Source organism: Meles meles, chromosome 13, assembly GCF_922984935.1.
Source record: "Meles meles chromosome 13, mMelMel3.1 paternal haplotype, whole genome shotgun sequence".
Taxonomy (NCBI): domain Eukaryota; kingdom Metazoa; phylum Chordata; class Mammalia; order Carnivora; family Mustelidae; genus Meles; species Meles meles.
Window position 1 is genome coordinate 2,764,876 of NC_060078.1, and position 20,463 is coordinate 2,785,338.

Below are 20,463 nucleotides of genomic sequence, written 5' to 3' on the forward strand. Positions count from 1 at the left end.
GGGCCAGCGGACATTGAATCTATTAGCAGGACGTCTTTATGTGTGAAGATTTCTTGCTGCTCTATGAATGCTTTTTTGCTTATTTATTCATAGATGCACAAAGTACTTTTCTTTCATTCTGTTTCCAAATTACAGCCCCAAAGTAACAGGCATTTAGTACTGATGTGCTAAGGAAGACAGATGAACACTGACCCTCAATTAAACATTAATAAATATGTTGTAGTGGTACCAAAAAAATGCATTTACTTGGTCCAAAATGGAATGAGATGATGGTTAGCATTTTTACTGCAGAGGTCCTACAAGGAAGGCATGTTAGATCTGTAAATTGAATACATTGGATCAATTAGGACCTATCATTTAATGTCTCATTTTGCTTAGCATGTGATAATGTCTTCTGTGGTCAACTTTGCATTTGTTTGTTTTTACTACTCAGCTGTATTTACAAAATGCCACCGAAATTTCTAGAACGATCGCTGTTCTGTCAGTCAGACGGTCAGCAGCCTGCCTTTGTTCAGCACCTGCTGTGCTCTGGCTTCAAATCCCGAGCTGCAAACTGAAATCAGAGGAGCAATGTGGACAGAAAGCTCGCGGAGGTTTAAAAGAAAGAAAAGACCAAGAAAGTGAGTTGTGTTTCCTCAACCAGGGGGCCACATAGAACGAGAGGAGAGATCTTCTTAAACACCCAGAAGGATTCATATGAATAAAGGGATATGATAGTCACAAACACAGCATTTAGTAATGCCATGGTTATCTATTTATCTATCTGTACATATTTTTAATAAAGATTTATTTATTTATTTATGAGAGAGAGAGTGAGCACATGAGCCGGGGAGTGGCAAGGGTAGAGGAAGAGAGAGTCTCAGGCAGACTCCTTGCTGAGTACAGAGCCCGGCACGGAGCTTGATCTCACCACCCTCAGACCATGACCTGAGTGGAAACCAAGAGTCAGACACCCAACTGACTGAGCCACTCAGGCACCCACCCTTTTATTTTTTAAAATAATAATTCAAAAATAAATATTTAAAAAGCTGAAAAAATTATTAAAAATACAATTAAAATATTTTTATTTATTTATTTGATAGAGAGAGAGACAGAGCAAGAGAGGGAACACAAGCAGGGGGAGTGGGAGAGGGAGAATCAGGCTCCCCGCCGAGCAGGGAGCCTGATGTTGGGCTTAATCCCAGGATGCTGGGATCATGACCTGAGCCGAAGGCAGACAGTTAACCAACTGAGCCACCCAGGTGCCCCTAAAAACACAAATTTAAAAATAATAAAATATTTTTCCATTTATAGAAAAGTTGTGAGTCTGGTACAAAGAAGTCGAATATCTCCCTCGCTCTGATTCCCCAAGCAGATACCACAGAGCCATCGTCACTCTCCCCTTTCGAGCCGCTGAGCCTAAGCTGCAGACACGATGTCCTCACAGGCCCGCGTATGCACTTGGCTATCTCCCCAAAGAAGGACAGTCACAGGCCACCAAGTGGCAGCACTGATACATCCGGTCTGTGGACCCTGCGCATTTCGCCAGCGTTGCCACCCACCGTTGTTTCTTTCTTCTTTCTGGTTTAGTGAAGGTTCACGCATTGCATGCAGGAAGGTCTCTTTAGTCTACTCCGATTGGGAATGATTCTCAACACCCAAGTTTTTTCTGTCCTTGGAAGTTGTAAGGAGTGCAGACCTTCCATTTTGTCAGATGACCTTCAACCCGCATCCACTCCTGTCTCCTCATGATGAGATCCAGGTCATGCTGCCCTGACGAGAGCGTTATGGAAGTCGAACGGTGTACTTGGTGTATCTCGCTCGATGTCACACGGGGTAGACCCGTCATGCCACCACTGCTGATGGTAGCCTTGACCATCTGGTTGTGCTGGTGCTTTCCTGGTCTCTCCACCACGGAATTACCATTTGTCCTTTGGGAATTGATTAGTATCTTGTGGGGGAGATAATCTAAGATTCCACTGCACCTTACCAAACCTCCATTCCTTTTTTTTTTCCTTCAAATTTTTATTTAAATTCTAGTCAGTTAACATATAGTGTAATACTGGTTTCGGGAGTAGAATTTAGTGATTCACACTTACATACAACACCCGGTTCTCATCACAAATGCCTTCCTTAATGCCCATCACACATTTAGCCCATCCCCTGCCTGCCTCCCTCCATTATTTTTTATTAGTTGACGTTTTATTAGTGTGGATTATGGGTTCATATTCTACTCAGTGGGTTATACTTCATTAATAGTATTACTCTTTTGATTCTCAAATGATCCAAGATTGCACCTGTGGGAGCTCCTTTTATTTTATGAACTTGTATTCAATGGCCATGTCTCCATCAGTCCTTGAGCATGTCCCCATTTTTGGGTACAAGACGTTCAGAGTCTGGCCCATCTTCAGGCCTACAATCAGCTGTTTCTCCAAATGGTTCCTTTCACAGAGGTTGGTGTTTGGAAACCAGATCTATGTGCTGGGTATGCTCACTGCTACTGGGGATCATTGCTTCTAGGTTTTCTTTGTGTGTAAAGACAGAAAATATATGTAAATTCAAACACAGACGCATCGATAACTCTTTTCACCTGTGTCTGTGAGCATCTGTATTGAAAACCATTAGATCATACCAGTAGTTCCAGTTCTAATACAACACACCTAGCGCTTTCTGCCCTTACCCCTTCCCATCACTGTACGTATATTCTCCAATGCTGAGGAACCTGCTCTCTCCATCCTCCGTATATTTATTTCCTTGTTCCCTCAGTTTCTTTCTTTCTTTCTTTCTTTTTTTTTTTTTTTAGTTTATTTATTTCTTAGGGTAACCTATCGCCTACGCTTCTGGCGGTCTCCTACCTGCTCCCCGTTTCCCTTCAGTGTCCCCCATCTTCAGGTACTGCTGGGCACTGCACTGAGCATGCCTGCCTCCGTGTGACTTCCGGAGTCCCCTTGACCCCCCGCGCCCCGGGTGCTGGTGGGCATACCATCTTCGTGCTCCTTTATGGCCCCCTTCTACCAGTGGGGCAGATTCCTGCCACCTTTTCTGCACAGGAAGACAAGAAAAGGCCTGTTGATAATTTTGATCCCTGTCCCCAGTCACTGAGTTTCTTAAGAACTGAGTGTGGGGGCGCCTGGGTGGCTCAGTGGGTTAAGCCTCTGCCTTCAGCTCAGGTCATGATTGCAGGGTCCTGGGATCGAGCCCCACATTGGGCTCCCTCCTCAGCGGGGAGCCTGCTTCTCCCTCTCCCTCTGCCTGCTGCTCTGCCTACTTTACTCTCTCACTCTGTCAAATAAATAAATAAAAATATTAAAAAAAAAAAAAAAGAACCGGAGTGTGTCTGGTTCATCTTTGTAGCCCTACAGCCTAGCAATACTGAGTTATCAGAAGTATTTGTTAATTGAGTGAATGCATGAAGTAAATAACTATGGTATTTAGGAGGTGAAAAATACAATTTCCAAACATTCCCAGACACTCCTTTCGCCCAGAGAAAACATTTTTACACACCACCCATATTAATGGAGAAAGTGGGCCACTTTGGCTGAAGCTTTGGACTGAATGTTTGTGTCCCCCCAAATCCATATGTTGAAGCCTAATCGCAGTGGGACGGTGTTGGCAGGTGGGGCCATGAGAGCGGGGCTCCTGTAGTGGGATTCACGCCCCTCTAAGAAGAGGCCGCCCGCTCTATTTATCCCGTGAGGACATAGCAAGAAGTTGGTCATCCGCCACCTGGAGGTTGGGCTTTCACCGAGCCCGGCCATGCTGGCTTTGATCTCAGCCTTCTAGCCCCTGTACTGTGAGAAAGAAACGTTAGTCAGGTGTGCACCCTGTCTGTGGGCGTAAACGGGGAAGTGATTTGTCACATGTGTACTCGGCGCTCAAGCCCAAGAGTGAATCGGGGTGTCCTGATTCTCAGGGACGCTGAGGTTCCGTGCTCTTTCCAGGGATGTGGGGCCCCCCCGCCGGCCACGTGACTCAGGTGCAGCGTGTCTGTGGGAGAAGAGAGCAAGCTTGCCGGGGCGTCCTGAATGCCAGCATCAGGCATCAGGCCTTTGTTCTGGCAGCCGGGCGAGCCTCCAGAACATTCTGTGATGCATGTATAGGGTGCTTGGCAGGGTTTTGGGCACACGGCCAGCGTCTCTGCCTTCCTCGGTGTGTTCACTCGTTCGTGGGCTTGCATCTGAGCAGGAGGAAGGGGGCTCTGCGGGCCCTGGAGGAGCGCGGGCTATCAGGCAGGGAGGTGACTCGCCCTGCGGAAGCGAGGGTGACGTTGGCTGCCTGGAGGCTATGGAAATGGGGATGGCTCCAGGAGTGTGGCGGACACCTGCAGGAGGTGGGGGCACGGGGAGTGACGAGTCCGAGAATGCAAAGCCCTAGCCTGACCCGCGGGGATCCCTCAGGGCCTGTGGCAGCAAGAGTAAAATCTTGCAAAGTAGTCGTTGGATTTCATTTTAGACGTGACGAGTTTTTCGTCTTTAATGCTCATTTAGTGGCTAACGAAAATGAAGTTAAGTGGCTTAAGAAAACTCACCAAACAAGAAACACCACGAGGAGACCTAATATTGAGTTTAGGCGGACACTTTTTGACGTGTGCTCACTCTGAGCCAGGCAGCGGCCCCATGTAGTTTACACAGCAACAGGCACGGTGACGTGGTCCCTCTCTCATGGGCATGGGAGGGCTTGCACGAGGGGGGACGAGTGTGAGGCTCTCGTGCGTGTGGGAATCTGGGTGAGCTGAGGCGGCCTGGATGCCGGACAGCCCTCCTGAGGATGCTGCGGTCGGAATGGGGAGGAGGGCTTGCCTGGGCTGCTGCAGGGAAGGGTGTTTCTGGCAGAAGGAATAGCAGATTCCTCCAGCTCAGCTCGTGGTCACCTTGTCCTGGTTGTATAGGCCGGAAATACTGGGGTCACTTGGACCTCTGTCTTTGTCCTTTCCCGATGTCCCATCTGTCAGAGAATATCTGAAATCCTGTCACCTCTCACCAGCCCTGTTTCACTTGTAGGTCCAGGGGACTGCAACAACTGTGCGGCTGGTCTCAGGCCTTCTGCTCTCGGTGGTCTCTTCCCAGGGGAGCCCCCAGCTTAGCCTGTTAAGCAAGAGTCAGTCATGTCACTCCGCTGCTCAAAACCCTCCAGGGTCTCCCCTCACCCACCAGGTCAACAGACCGTCCTTAGTGATGACCAAGCCCACTCCAACCCCCACTCACCTTCGCTCGCTGCCTCAGGGCCTTTGCCCTGGTTGGGAGCATCCTCTGTCTGCAATATTGAATTAGTGAACAGGGGCACACGTTGGGGGAACCAGCAGAACGCGCCCTCGTGCTGGGCAGAGGTGATGTCAGCGTGTGAGGTGAAACCCCGGTAGCTGAGAGCCATTTGAAGAGCTGGGATAGGAGGCCATTTAGAGACTGGGGACAATAAGCCCTCACATGTGTGGTGACTGTCCTGGTGCACCTTTCCAGTCATAAAACAGAAATAACTTTCGAGGTCAGCCTTTCGAAGGTGAGTGGCAAGGCAGAGCACAGCGAATCACGAATATTTCCTGGGATAATTCGTATTTCCCCCGAAACTCATTGGGAATGTGATGTACCGCAGCCAATTGACTGTTTCCGGGGTTTGGTTTGCTGGGTGGGCTTGCGGTGCCCGAGGGCTTTTCCCCGGGCCTGGGAGGGTCCTGTTTAGAATCTGGCAGGGGGCAGAGGGAGGCCAGGCTGGTGTCTAGAGGCCTCGCCAACACTCCAAGGCCACGACCTCAAGGCACTGCTAACATTAGCCAACCCTTCGGACACATGATGTGTGCGGGGTCCGGTGCTACACGCTTTGCAGTAGATTATCTCATTTAATCCTCAGGAAACCTGGGGATGTAGATATTATTATTAGCCCTGATTCCACAGATTAGCAAACTAACCCATAGAAAGGTTAAGTATCTGGAAGGTCAGCTCGGAGCAGCGAGGTGGAGACGCAGACGTGGGCTTTGTCCCCTTCCTGCGTAACAGTGTCTCGACACGCTTTACCACCCGTTCCAAAGGCATGAAGATGTTCTTCTAAAGCTTGTGATGTAAGAATGTACGGCTTTTCACAGCAGTTTTGATTTTATGGAGCATGGATTAAGGAAATAACTAGGTAGTAAAATTAATTGGTTAAAATTTAAAAAATGAACTAAAATGAAATAAAATGAAATTTTTTAAAAAGATGTTTGAAGCTCGGCGTTAGGGAAGAGGTGTGTGTTGGCGTTACTCTGGAAGAACTGCCAGGTCAGTCTTCACCGCGTGTTGTAGGTGTGTGTCTGGATTAGCGCCAGCTGTCACTCTGATGAAGGTGGCACAGACTGAGAGCGCTTGGCCGTTACCTGTGACTTGGTCTTCAAGTTAGTAAATGACCCTTTTGGTGCCATTAGAATGAATCTTTGGCAAATTCTCTTGGCACGTTCCTGGCTGTTGGTCCCAGTGAATATGGCAAGTTAATGGAGAGGGTGGTTGCTGCCCCCCATGCCCGAGGCTGTGTGTCTTAGGAGGAGGCCAGCAGGAGGGAACCGTCCTGTTGAGGGCTGCACTGTCAGCGTTGACCTCTGCTGGTGTACAACAAAAAGTTTTGTCCAAAGTGTTTTAAAAATGACAAGCTTCTTGGGGCACCTGGTGGGTTAGTTAGTTGAGTATCTGACTCTTGATTTCGGCTCAGGTCATGATCTCAGGGTCCTGGGATTGAGTCCCGCGTCTAGCTCCGTGCTCAGCACAGAGTTTGTTTGGGATTCTCTCTCTCACTCTCCCTCTGCCCCTCTCCTTGTGTGCTCTCTCCATCTCTCTCTCTTTCTCATGCACACACATGCATGCTCTATCTCTCAGTAAATAAATCTTTAAAAAAATAACAAGCCGGGGCTCCTGGGTGGCTCAGTGGGTTAAAGCCTCTGCCTTCGGCTCAGGTCATGATCTCAGGGTCCTGGGATCGAGCCCCGCATCGGGCTCTCTGCTCCGCAGGGAGCCTGCTTCCTCCTCTCTCTCTGCCTGCCTCTCTGCCTGCTTGTGATTTCTGTCTGTCAGATAAATAAAATATTTAAAAAAAAAAAATAACAAGCCTGTTGGAAACAGTGTTTTAATTTAAAATTAGGTCTTATAGAAAAGGCCTACTTGGAAAATGGTCTGTAGGGCATAGAAACATACAGGAGTGTGATCTAGGGTAGAGCTTCCAAATATCTTCTCACCACAGCACACACAGAGGAAACATTTGCATCACACAGCAGGGTAGGCGGTAAGCGTTCATGCCCAGGGTGGCCATTTGAGATCTTGGGGGTCCCCAAGGCCCACCTACTGCCCAAATGTGGAGCCCATCGAAATTTCTGCCCCTCGCCTGGCAAGGACCATTAGGAGGGAAGATCTGATGAATGATATTTTTATACCCAGTGCTTATATTTCTGCAAAAATAGTTTTATGGGAGCCTTTCCCATTCTTTAGGTGTTTGATTATGAAGATAAATTCTTATTTGAGGGGATTCCAATTTCCGAAGTTTACTTTATTAGAGAAGAATTGTTTTACAGTGATTCTGTGTTTGTATCTCGTCCTAGGGAAACTTAAGTTCATTAAAAAAATAATAGGACCCATGACAGAGGTGGATATACGATCATCTGTAACATAGAACTGGAACGTTGCTTGTATGATTTTAATAATTGCAACTGGTTCTATCTTGTTGGGCAGTTTCTAAGGAAATGTTCTTAAAATCCAAGCTTGGGCACTGACATTTTTCAACCGAAGACATGAAACTCATCAAAATTAGTAACTTTTCTCCCAAGTGAAGACCATGATTTTAAAAATAATTAATATGTATCCTCTTACAGACCATGACATGAATACATAAACTGTATATTTTTTTATGATATTATGTTAGTCACCATACAGTACTTCATTAGCTTTTGATGTAGTGTTCCATGATTCATTATTTGTGTATAGTACCCAGTGCTCCTTGCAATATGTACCCTCCTTAATACCTATCATGAGGCTCACCCATCCCCCCCCAACCCAAAACCCTCAGTTTGATTCCCAGAGTCATAGTTTCCCATGGTTCATCTCCCCCTCTGATTTCCACCTCCTTCATTTTCCCCTTCCTTTTCCTAATGTCCTCCATGCTATTCCTTATGTTCCACAAATAGGTAAAACTATACGATAATTATCTTTCTCTGCTTGACTTATTTCACTTAGCATAATCCCCTAAAGTTCCATCCATGTTGATGCAAATGGTGGGTATTCATCCTTTCTGATGCCTGAGTAGTATTCCATTGTATACATGAACCACATCTTCTTTATCCATTCATCTGTTGAAGGGCATCTCGGCTCATTCCACAGTTTGGCTGTTGTGGACATTGCTGCTATAAACATTGGGGTACAGATGGCCCTTCTTTTCACTACATCTGTATCTTTGGGGTAAATACCCAGTAGTGCAATTGCAGGGTCATAGGGAAGCTCTATTTTTAATTTCTTAAGGAATCTCCACACTGTTTTCCAAAGTGGCTGCGCCAACTTGCATTCCCACCAACAGTGTAAGAGGGTTCCCCTTTCTCCACATCCTCTCCAACACACGTTGTTTCCTGTCTTGCTAATTTTGGCCATTCTAACTGGTGTTAGGTGGTATCTCAATGTGGTTTTAATTTGAGTTTCCCTGATGGCTAATGATGATGAACATTTTTTCATTTGTCTGTTAGCCATTTGTATGTCTTCTTTGGAGAATCCGTTCATGTCTTCTGCCCATTTTGTGACTTGATTATGTATTTTTTGGCGTTGAGTTTGAGAAGTTCTTTATAGACCTTGGATACCAGCCCTTTATCTGTAATGTCAATTGCAAATATCTTCTCCAATTCTGTGGGTTACCTTTTGGGTTTGGTCAATTAATCTTTGACAAAGCAGGAAAAAATACCCGGGGGAAAACAGACAGTCCCTTCAATAAATGGTGTGGGGGAAATTGGACAGCTATATGTAGGAGAATGCAAATGGACCGTTCTCTTACACCACACACAAAGGTAAACTCTAAATGGATGAAAGACCTCAGTGTGCGACAAGAATCCATCAACATCCGAGAGGAGACCATAGGCAGGAACCTCTTCGACATCAGAAACAGTCAATAAACTGCACATTCTAACTCCAGGAAGGATAAAAAGCAGGGAGGCTGTGTCGTCACTAAGAAGATTCTTCAAAGCACCAGTTGAGAGACAGAGGTGCCCGCCGTGAATGCAGGGGCTGTCGTGTTAGGTCATTAGGATGAACACTGGTGCGGGGGAGGGCGCTCTGGGATGCCTGGTTCCCTGTCTCAAGTGCACAGCTCTTGACTCCTCTCTCTCACATTCTGGGTTTCCAGCCGAGGCGCTAAGACACCGGCTGGAGGAGCTGGACACAGAGAGGAGCAGCCTGCATTTCCAGCTCCCGTCGAGGCAGCCGGCGCTCTGCAGCCTGCTGGGGCACCTGCACGCCCAGGCCCAAGCCGCCGTGCACCGCAGGGCCGCTCCGCCGTGAGTACTCACGCTCGCCCCCGCTTTCCTCTCCTGGCTCCCACGTGGTGAAGAGTGGGGCATGGTACAGCCAGGGAGACCCTCAGCCGCTTTTTCCTGGGACGTGCCCTTTGGTTGGTTGGTTGGGCAGATGGAGGCTCCTTCCCAAGTGAGCGCCTGGTGTGGGTCCCGCTCCCCTGCGAAGCCGTTTCTGCTCATGTTTCTGCTCCCGGAGGGTCAGGGCGCTAAGCTTGCTCTGGGAAGCCGAACTTCTCAGAAGGTGGGGTGCATTCGCTCTTGTTAGGAGCTGCCTGGGAAGCCTGCAGGATCCGCAGGTGGTCGTCTCTGCCTGAAGGCCGGGAGCACTTCCTCCTCTGGACTGGCTTCCTGCTTCTGATCAGTGTTGGCTGTTTCTGCTACACAAGGGTCCCCGGGGACTGCTGGTATGCAGGGCACGGCCGTGCTGTCTAATGCAGTGGCTGTCAATCCTGGCTGCTTGTTTGAGTCACCTGGAGAGATTTTAAATGTCTAGCTTCCACCTACACTGACCAGGTCAGGCTCTCTGGGGGTGGGTCCCAGGCGCTGGCACGTCTGGAAAGTCTGCGGACCCTGCTCTCATCCACCTGCTTGTTGCCTCTCTTCCGGGTAAAGGCTTGCAAGAGAACGCGTTTGTGACCCATGCCAGCAGCCTCGTCACAGGTCAGGCTTGCTTCTGCTTAGGTGTAAACACGGCCACAGCAATTACATTTTATTTCCAACTTCCTCTGAACCCCGAAAATCGCAAGATTGATTGTCTGGCTTATTCCTGTTAAGCGTGCATGGCGTCATTCCTTCAGTCTACCTTGGTGCTCCCCTACAGCCTGTCTTAACAGCGATGCCAACTGTTTTCGCATATCCTCGCCCTGCGGTTTGCTGGTAGCTCGTAGCTGCGTGCCGGGCCCCTGGCAGGTGCTTCCTTAGAAATGTTTGTTGAGTGAACTTCTTCTGGGCTTTGTAAAGGGCAGGTGGATTTGCACCTCTCTGTTTCTATTCATTTTTTCATCCGACATTGAGGTATCCTCATTTCCTCTCCATTTCTCGCATGAGTCCTTCCCAACTTGACTTTCTACTGAATTCTCTCTTTCTCCTGTTCTTCGGGTTTCTTTCTTGTCCTTCACTCCCATCTTGGGTCATGGTTAGCATCTGCCAATGTATTGTGTTACAAAATAAATAAAGGTGTTTTAATTATTTAAAACACAATAAATGTGTTTCTATTTATTTAACAATGTTCACATAACAGTTACCAAGGGCTTTAGAAACTACTTTTTTCCCCATTTTTATTGTGATAAAGTATATGTAACATATGATTTGCCACTTCAACCATTTTTAAGTGTACAGGTTGGAGACACAAGTCTATCGTTGTGCCGCTATCCCCACAATCCAGCTTCAGAACTCTCGTCATCTTCCCAAACTGAGATTCTGTCCTTACTAAACATGAGCTCCCCATTCGCCATCCTGTCCCCAGCCCTGGGCCACCACTATTCTACATTCTGTCCCTTTGATTTTGACTCTTCTCGGGATCGCCTATAAATGGAATCATACAATATTTGTCCTTATTTCACTGACCATAATGTCCCCAAGTTCCATCCACATCGTGCCATGGGTCAGAATTTTCTTCCTTCAGAAGGCTGAGTACTATTTCATTGTGAGGAGGGACCACATTTTGCTTACCTGTTCTTCCTACGATGGACAGGAAGGAACTCATTTAATCCTCAAGACAATTCTAGGAGGTAGAAGTGCTTTGCGTATATATATGTAAAGTCTATATGGAGGTCACCATCATTCTCATCTGTATTTATATTTGTACTCGGTCCAGGAGAGGCTTAAGAGCTCATGCAGAACCCCCAGCAGCTGGGTGCCGAGCCCGGACACAAGGCTGGTGGTCTGGCACAAGTCCCGGCTTGGAACTCGCTTGCTGAGCTGCCTGAGTCAGAGCTGGCAAAGGCTTTGCAATGACTGTCTCTTTAGCCGACATGTGATTTGAATGGAGAGCGATGCTTTAGTTATAATCTTGACTGAGTTTCTCACCGAACGCAGCGAACACAGTATCACCCATTGTCACTCAGGTTACACCATCTGACATTCCTTCTATCTGACTGTGTCTTATGAAGAAGGCAGCTTCATAGAGTTCAATTTTAAATAAAAGTATAGGCCTTTATTAACCATTTATTAAGCCAATATAAGCTGTCGGCTTCCCTTGTTAACTTTTATCCCCTTGTCATTTTCCCCAAGGGATTACCTGCCTGCTGTACTTTTTAGTTCTTTTGTCCACTTTTGGGGTGAATGGGATCTGACCTCTATGATCTGATTCTTGACCTGATTTTTATCTGTCCTCTGATTTCCATCTCTATCACTGCTTGCAGTCAGCAGTGATTTTCTGTTAGATATAAAGGGCATTTTTCAATTCTTATTCTGCTCTGTATCACTGCATGGTCTGGAATTTTTAATCAATCACATTCCCTCCTAAGACTCTCTCTTCCCTGGGCTTTCATGCCTCATCCTTTCCTGGTCTTCTTGCTATCTTGCTGGCCGTTCTTCTCAACCTCTTGTGAGCTCCTTTTCCTCTCCCCGTCTCCTTGATATGCATGTTCCTCAGTTTTCTGTTCTAGCCCGTCCTGTCTCTCACTTTATATAGTGACATGAAATACTCCTATGCTTCAGGTACTATTAACATTCTAATTTCCCTCACATTTCTGTCCTTAGCCCTGATCCCTATCCAGGGTTCCAACCTACCATTCGGGTTTTAATTAAACATCTCCCTAACTTTGGCTGAGTTTACTATTTCTTTATCTTTATTTTATCCTAAAAATGTACTATCTTTTTCTCCTTGCCTTTACTAAATTTATTTTTTTTTAAATTTTATTTATTTGACAGAGAGAGAGGTCACAAGTAGGCAGAGAGGCAGGCAGAGAGAGAGGGAGAAACAGGCTCACCACTGAGCAGAGAGCCTGATGCGGGGCTTGATCCCAGGACCCTGAGATCATGACCTGAGCTGAAGGCAGAGGCTTAAACCACTGAGCCACCCAGGCGCCCCTACTAAATTTATCTTTAAACTATTTATTAGATTTACTGTCCTTCTCCCCAGTCAGCCCCTTCTAATGTATCTCCGATCTCCGTGACTTACGTCACTGACCTAGTTCCCCAGGCGGGAACTCTGAGACATACATGACCCCTCCTTTTGTCTTACTTCCAGCTTCATTGTTGATCCTACTGTCTGACCTGATCTCATTCCCACTCACTTTGCTCACTCATGTCACTCAGAGTTTGTTTGTTTGTTTCTAGAAAGAGAGAGCATGGCACAGGTACGAGTGTTGGGGGCCGGGCAGAGGGAGAGAGGGAACCTTAGGCAGTCTCCACACTCAGGCTGGAGCCCACCGTGGGGCTTGATCTCGCAAACCTGGGATCACGACTTGAGCTGAAATCAAGAGTTGGTGCTCCGCGGATGGAGCCCCCAGGTGCTCCTCAGATTTTCTCATCTGGATTACTGCAGTGGTCCCCTTGCTGGCTTTCCTGATGCCAGTATCATTCTTTCTCTCTCACCCTCCTCAGCACCACAGATAGTAATAATTGTGCATGTCCATGGCTCTCAGCATCTTCCAGATGAGATCTGTGCTGATGACTTAACATGACGTTCAAAGCTTTTCTGGTCCAGCTCCTGCCCTGCTTCTCAATAGCCCAGAATTTGAGTAGCCATCACCAACCCCTGCAGTCCGCACACACTGAAGTTTTAGAAGTCACCCTCATGCTGTAATGTGTCTGAATTCTTTGATCTTGTACATGGCCCACTGTGACCGCCTCTTGCTCATTCTTTGAGACTCAGCTCGGCTGCCCGCCTTGTGAAACCTTGTCCTGAAATCACACCATCTACCCCCTTGAATGACTGGAGTGCCTTCAATTACCTCACCCCTGCCTTGGGTCTCCAATAAATCAGTCTGTGTCCTGGACTATCAGTCTGCTCTTCAGACAGTGAGCTCAAGGACAAGACTGTGTTTGTATTTACCCTTTTATTCCTGGAGACTAGAACAGTGGCTGATCCCAAATATGTACTCCATAAATATTTGTTGAATGAATGAATATGGTCATATGTGGAAGATATATGTGATATCTATTGAGAGAGAGAGAGAGAGAGAGAGAGAACCTGCACTCTAATGTGGCTCAGTTTCCCTAGAGAAAATGCTCCTTCAGCCTTTTTTCTGACGCTTCCAGCAAGGACTTCTACAGTATCTTGATAGAACCACGGATTATGGGTCGGGAGGCCTGAGTTCTGGTCCGATTTCTCTACTTACCAGCTATGTAGGACCTGGTATAGTTTCCTAACTTCTCCACACTTCACTCTCCTCATCAGAAAATGAGAGGGTTGAATGAGATCACTATTTCCAAACTTCAGTGATTTATGTATAATTGTGGCTTCACTATTGTCTAATTGCATCAATAACCTGTCCTATTATTGATGCAATTAGACAATAGTGACTCAAAATAAACTTCTTAAATTTTTCTAATGCATACGAGCAGAACCATATAGTTCTCAATAATCTTCAGAAACTTGCCTTTCAGTGTACCAGCTGCCCATCTAGCCTGTCATCAGCGGGGTCATCTGGACTGGTGGGTTCCCCCAAACGGAGGGCTGTGGCTGCAGTTCTCACAGAGGCCACTAGGGGGCCACGGGTTGGGGCTAAAGCTCACAGGGCCTGGAGCCAGACAAAAAAAAAAAAAGTTTTTCTCCGATTGACTTATTTCACTAAGCATGATACGCTCTAGCTCCATCCACAACTATCATATGATCTCCCTGATATGAGGACATGGAGAAGCAACATGGGGGGGTAGGGGGATAGGAGAAGAATAAATGAAATAAGATGGGATTGGGAGGGAGACAAACTAATCTCACAAAACAAACTGGGGGTTGCTGGGGGGAGGTGGGATTGGGAGAGGGGGAGCAGGCTATGGACATTGGGGAGGGGAGGCGAACCATAAGAGACTATGGACTCTGAAAAACAACCTGAGGGTTTTGAAGGGTCAGGGGTGGGAGGTTGGGGCAACCTGAGGGTTTTGAAGGGTCAGGGGTGGGAGGTTGCGGGAACAGGTGGTGGGTAATGGGGAGGGCACGTTTTGCACGGAGCACTGGGTGTTGTGCAAAAAGAATGAATACTGTTACGCTGAAAAAATAAATAAAATGGAAAAAAAAAAAAAAAGTTTGTCAGGCCGGACGCTCTCCCTGAGTCAAGGAGGAAGCAGGGATACGTTCCAAAGAACGATACTTTTCCTACAGAATGAAATAGTTGTATTGACGTGGGAAATTTCCAGTACTAATGAGTAATACAAATGAGTGCCTCTTGGAGATCCCTATAACCACTGTGTACGACCACGTGAAGTCTTACACGTGGTTTTAGGAGACTCACAGTCTTCTGAGGCTCGTCTGTTCACTGTTTGGGGGGGGGTCTTTGGCTTTTTTTGGGTGGGTCTTTGGATCTCAGGTTAAGAAAGTGGTTTAGAGTAAGATTTGAGGAAATGTAAACACCAAGTACAATCAGGTATGATACTTCATTCTTAGTTTCACTGTGATTTTGTTCTTAATAATCTGTGCCATTCAACTTTTGTAAAAACCACCGTGTAATTCTCTGAGTCTCATCGTCTCTCGGCCTTTGGGCTAAGATCGGGCATGGCTCTGGGAGTCTTGTGTAGAATGCCACCATGAGTCACACTGAGTTTCTCGGGTCCCTCCTGCAGCCCAGAGAGTCTCAGCTGCTACCTTCCTGGGCTAAGCGGGCTTTTCTAATGGCGGGCACCAGCCCTCACGTGGTGTGGGGCCCTGCCTCGGCTGTGGGTCCCGTGGGGCCTCTCAGCGTAGAGAAGATACTGATTCAGGATCAGGAAGACAACTGGTTCTTGGGGTGTCTCTCATCCCTGGAGGTGCAAACACTCTTCTCCAGCCTCTCTTGTGCTCTGTTGAGTACATCTTCCCAGTTTTCAATGCTATCTTGGGCGGATAAGACGCAAGTCTGGGTCATTTTCAGTTACTGATGTTCGTCCAGCCGGTCCAATTTGAAACTTCCCTTATAGATCCGTTTCCGATCTCTCCCTGTCCAGGGTCTGTAACCTTTGTCTTGTTGGTTGTCGCTACCGTGCGCATGGACGCTGGCGTGCCCGTTGTCTGTGGCGCTCATGTGTGGGTTCTCCAGACGACAGCCCAGGCCCTCCACGCAGCCCAGACTCCGACGTGCAATACGACCACACCTTTTCAGATCTTACTCCGTCTCTTACTCTGCACACCTTTTGGGAAGATAACTGCCTGATTCGTGGGAAGGTCACCTATCTCTGTCACACTGAATGGTGGGCGCTCAGGCCGCCCCTCTGCAGACCCTCTCTGCCTTGCCTTGACCCTCCAGCTTCTTTGTCCCTGCTGAGGGCCTCCTCATCCATCCAAAAGTCTGTTGCAACGGATACTTGATGCCCCGTGTCCCAGTCCCTTGGCCTCTCCCCGATTTCCGCTCCAGCTGTGGACATTTCTGTCCACCTCAGGCACCAAACAGGTGTATGTACCACAGGGCTTTCTCCGAAGCTTGTGAGAACCAGAAGTGGGTAATGGCCCTGAAGGCCACAGTGAAGCCCTGGGGTGGGAGTAGGAGGATGAATGTGCCTACCCAGCCTCTCGGGGGCAGTTCTGAGGTAAGTTCCACCTGTTTTTTTTTCCAGATGGTTCCTGGCAGGCTTAAGCCCCAGTTGCCCCTGTGGTGATCAGCTCAACAATGTGCCCTTTATGGACCTTTCCTGCTTCTCAGTCCCTCACTCTTAGTTTCTTGAGTCACTTCTCCAGAAAACAGCCCAAACTCAGATCCTTGTCTTAGACTTTGTATTAAAATAAAAGAGTTATTTTTGTCTTTCTCCTAAGAGAGAGGTTTGGCTGACTACCACACAGACGACTGATCATTTTCTCATTAATAGCTTGCATTTCTCTGACTACATATCCTATGTATTTTCTTTTCTTTTTTTTTTTTAAGATTTTATTTATTTATTTGATAGAGAGGGAGATCACAAGTACGTAGAACAGCAGGCAGGGAGAGAGGGGAAATAGGCTCCCCGCTGAGCAGAGAGCCCGAAGCAGGGCTCGATCCCAGGACCCTGAGATCATGAGCTGAGCCGAAGGCACAGGCTTAACCCACTGAGACACCCAGGCGCCCCGATCCTATGTATTTTCCCACTGGACCTTCACCAATATGCACCTTAAAATTGGTCATACTTACACCTTAAAGTGTGTGTATGTGGGGCGGAAGGGTGTGTGTGTGCAAAATGTCCTTTATCAAAGACTCTTGCCCGATGATAACTTAAAACACAAGTAGACAAAACACAACAATGTTTAAAAAACAGAGATAGACAATGGTTTTCCATGGGGCTTATCAAGGCAGAGCTGCGGCTTGCCTGTCCAAATATTTCCTGCTCACTTACTTCCTTTCAGGTGGGAGCAGAGGGGATCAGTGTTTGTAGTCGGTGACGCTTCTGGACTGAGTCATTTTTCCTCCGACCACCTCTTCCTCTGTTCCCTTTGAACCCCGTGATTCTTTATTGTCATTTAATTGTCATGTGGGGACCCTCCCACCATGGAATTCAGAGACAATCAGCTGTACGTTCACTGCCTGGCATGGAGAGACACTGCATAAAACGAGAAAGTGACCGTTTAACCCATTTCAACCGGAGGTAGAATTCGAGGTGCCTACATCGTGGTAGGCTGTAACAATGGTCATTGTCACCGAAGCACAGCAGGGAGTGTTTCTGAACCTGAATCCAGGCTCAAGGTCAGGAGCCAGGTGTACGTAGGATGGCATGTGCCGCCCTCCCAGGAGACCCAAAGCTGACCCCCTTGTCCACACCTCAAGATGGGAACAGAGGAGAAAAGCAGGTGGGGTGGGCCATAGAGGACTCCTCAGAAGTTGTTCTAGAATTAGTGGACCCTGAGTGACCTCTTCCACAGAAAGGTCTCCAATGCCATCCTCTTGGCTCAAATTTCACTGAAGTCTGTCCTGAAGCAGGTTGTGCCAGGCATCGCTGCTTAGAACCGACATTATAACCCAAGTAAATGTATACGTGTTCTTGTATATAGAAATATAAATGTTTATAACTGACATTAAAACCCAAGGAAATAGTCACGTGCCCTCCGGGCCCCTTACTCTTCCGACCCACATCACAGACAGGCACAAAGGCAGAACCGTGAAGTCATTTGCATTATGCCCAGCATTTTTACAGTCCTTGGCCTATCATGGTGGCCTTGATCACGTATGACACTTTGTTGGATGAAGGAGCTATTTCTAGACTTAAGCCACACTTCAGCGATTCTGCGATGGGCCCAAACCACTTCTTTCTCACCATATTCCCGAAGAGGGAGCTCTGTCTGGCGTCTCCTCGGCCCTGTCGCGTTGTCGCGTTCTCACTCCACGCGCTTCTGCAGGCCCCTCTCGGAGCGGGAGGAGGGCGCTGGAGGGCCCTGAGGACCCGGGTGTTGCAAGGGAGGAGGCGGCCGTGCGGGTTCATCTCAGGCACACACACTCATTAACCACTTAGCTCTGGAAACGTCGATGCCCAGAGGGCTTTTCTTTCTTTTCCCGGTATTACTGAACTGTGCGCTCACGAAAGTCCCATGGTGTGCAGGGCCCTGGGATGAGAAGTGTTCTTGCTGCTTTCAGTGCTGTTGGATCCCATTTTACAGATTTTCCCCTCTTTCCGTGGTTGGGGGAAAAGATAAAAGTAGAAAGGCCAGGGTATTTCCAGCACTGTGCAGCCCCAGACGGGGGCCTGCGTGAGACCGGGAGGCGGAGGGCAGTGTGTTCGAGGCTCCAAGTCCCCGTGGACACCCAGGGCTGTTCTAACATTCCAACCCTCGTGTTTTTAATCCCTGAGAGATTTGCTCTTTTTACGTACTGATTAGTTTATAGCAGTAATGGTAATTTGTACTGACATTAGGGATTACACACCAAGAATTATTAAATATAAAGGGAACAACATGGCAGAAGGAAGAGGGAGCATGACTCAGGACTGAGCGACGGAAACCTGTCCCCTGCGTCATTACTGAGCCGCAGTGTGTCCTGGGGCCGCCACTCAGCCATCTGTGGATGGCATTCTACACCCCGAGTCATAGTGTGCGAGACGGAGAGTAGAGTTTTGGTTAATCACTAGGGCTTTTCTTATGGATTAAGTAATGAGTGTGATTAACAATAATATGGAGAATTCCCAGTTCCCCACCTGTAGCTCCTCTGCAGCTAATTTCCAATTCTATGTTGATTTCCTTCAATGACTCCCAGCCCGACCCAGATGGTATCTATTTAGGAAATTCAGGAAACTCTTAATATTTGCATAAGCAAAGCAAACAGGGAAATAAATTAGTGCAAAGAAATGATCCAATGCAACAGAAAGCTGAATGTAGATGACTTCCAGATTTTCTAGGCCACGGACTCATTTAATCATTCAAAAAATATGGGCTAAGCCCCTACTCAGTGCGGAGTTCAGTCTCTCCCTTCCCAAGGCTCTCAGTCTGGAGAGAGTGTCTGTGTGACAGGCCGAGACTCTGGAGCCCAGAGAGGGAAGGACCTTCCGTTCTGACTGATGGCCATAGCAGATGCTGGTTTTGTTCCAGATACTTCCTCTTCTGATGCGTGTGAAGATCCCCAGAGACATTTCCTCTTTAGTCATCATTACCCTGGGTAGGACGTCATGTCCACTGGGACGTGCACACAGAGCTCACATTCCTGAGGCAAACACAGACACATGAGGGGTGACAAACAGCGAGCTCCAGAGGTCAGAGGGTCCCTCATACTTAGGGGGGCACACATTAGGTACGCTGTGCTCATTTGTCAAATAAACTGGTAATGACCCCCTCCATCAGCCACACAGGGAAGGCATCAGCATCATTTCTCATTTTAAAAACGAGGAAGGTAAGTTCAGAGAGCGTTGTTAAGTTCAAGGACACGTAGCTAGAGAAAGGCAGGGCTGGGCTCAAACCACGGTCACCCCCTGCCTGTACTGACCCCTCCCTGTCATTCCCCGCTGGCTCTGCTCCATAGGGAGCAAGGGGCTTTAATCCGTGGCTGCGGGAGGCACGGAACTAAAAGCCAGGAGGAAACAGAAGTTTATAATCTTGCCAAGAGCCCAAATGGCGGAGGGTGTCCAGGAAAGGTTGGGGAAGGGAGGATCAGCGGGACACATCCCTGATCTCAGCTCTGCTGCTGGTTCTCTGGGTGACCAAGAACAAGCCTCTGAATCTCCCGGCCACGGCTTCCTCAGTGACAAAACTGTCATAATAATATGGGCCTCTTAGGTCTGCCATGAGAAGCAAGCGTGCTAAAAATGATCGTATCTGGTACACAGAAAATTCTCCATTCATCCTAGTTTATTATCACCAGTTTAAGCATTTTTATTACAACTCCTACTGGGATTTGCCGTTACGCACACGAATCAGAGAGTCAGGTCTTAAAATAAATGTCTAAATTGCATGGTCTGTTACAATAAGTGGTTTTTGAGATTATTCAGAGAATCGGAATCTGTGTCAGACCCAGGAACACAAGCGAGCTTCACTTTTCTGTAGGGGCTGCTTTCCAGCTAAGAAGAGCTGAGGGCACATAGTTTCTACCGTTGTTTCTAAAACTAGTGGGGCCGCTTCCCTGCCATGCTTGGTTGGCTCGCTCAGTTGTAAATGCCACGTTAACATTTAGGAAGTGGGAGACTCACTCCCACCTTGGAACTCGGGTAATAATTGCTTTGAGCCTCGTGTTGAGCGTTTGTCCTTTGCCTTGTATTTTCCTTGTGGTGTATTTGGCCCCTCCCCTACTCTGCACAGGAACCGAGCCTTGTTTACTGCTGGGTCCCTAGCAGCGGGCACCATCCACGGCACAGAGTAGGTGGGCGTAATAGTGTTTTCTTTTTCTAAATAAATCAATGAAATGGGGTACAAGTGAAAGGAGATGAGCAGAGCACAAACACATGTTAAGATCAGTTACTCA

The 20,463-nt window shown here is 47.6% G+C and overlaps 1 protein-coding gene across 4 annotated transcripts in view; it reads left to right on the forward strand.

Annotated features, from left to right (window-relative positions):
- Positions 1 to 20,463, forward strand: part of DISC1 (DISC1 scaffold protein) — a 383,714-nt gene that overhangs the window by 99,025 nt on the left and 264,226 nt on the right. For all 4 annotated transcript variants that reach the window (XM_046027933.1, XM_046027930.1, XM_046027931.1 and 1 more), the window contains exon 4: positions 9,313 to 9,463. In XM_046027933.1, coding sequence (XP_045883889.1) covers positions 9,313 to 9,463 — 151 coding nt within the window. The remainder of the gene's footprint in view (positions 1 to 9,312; positions 9,464 to 20,463) is intronic.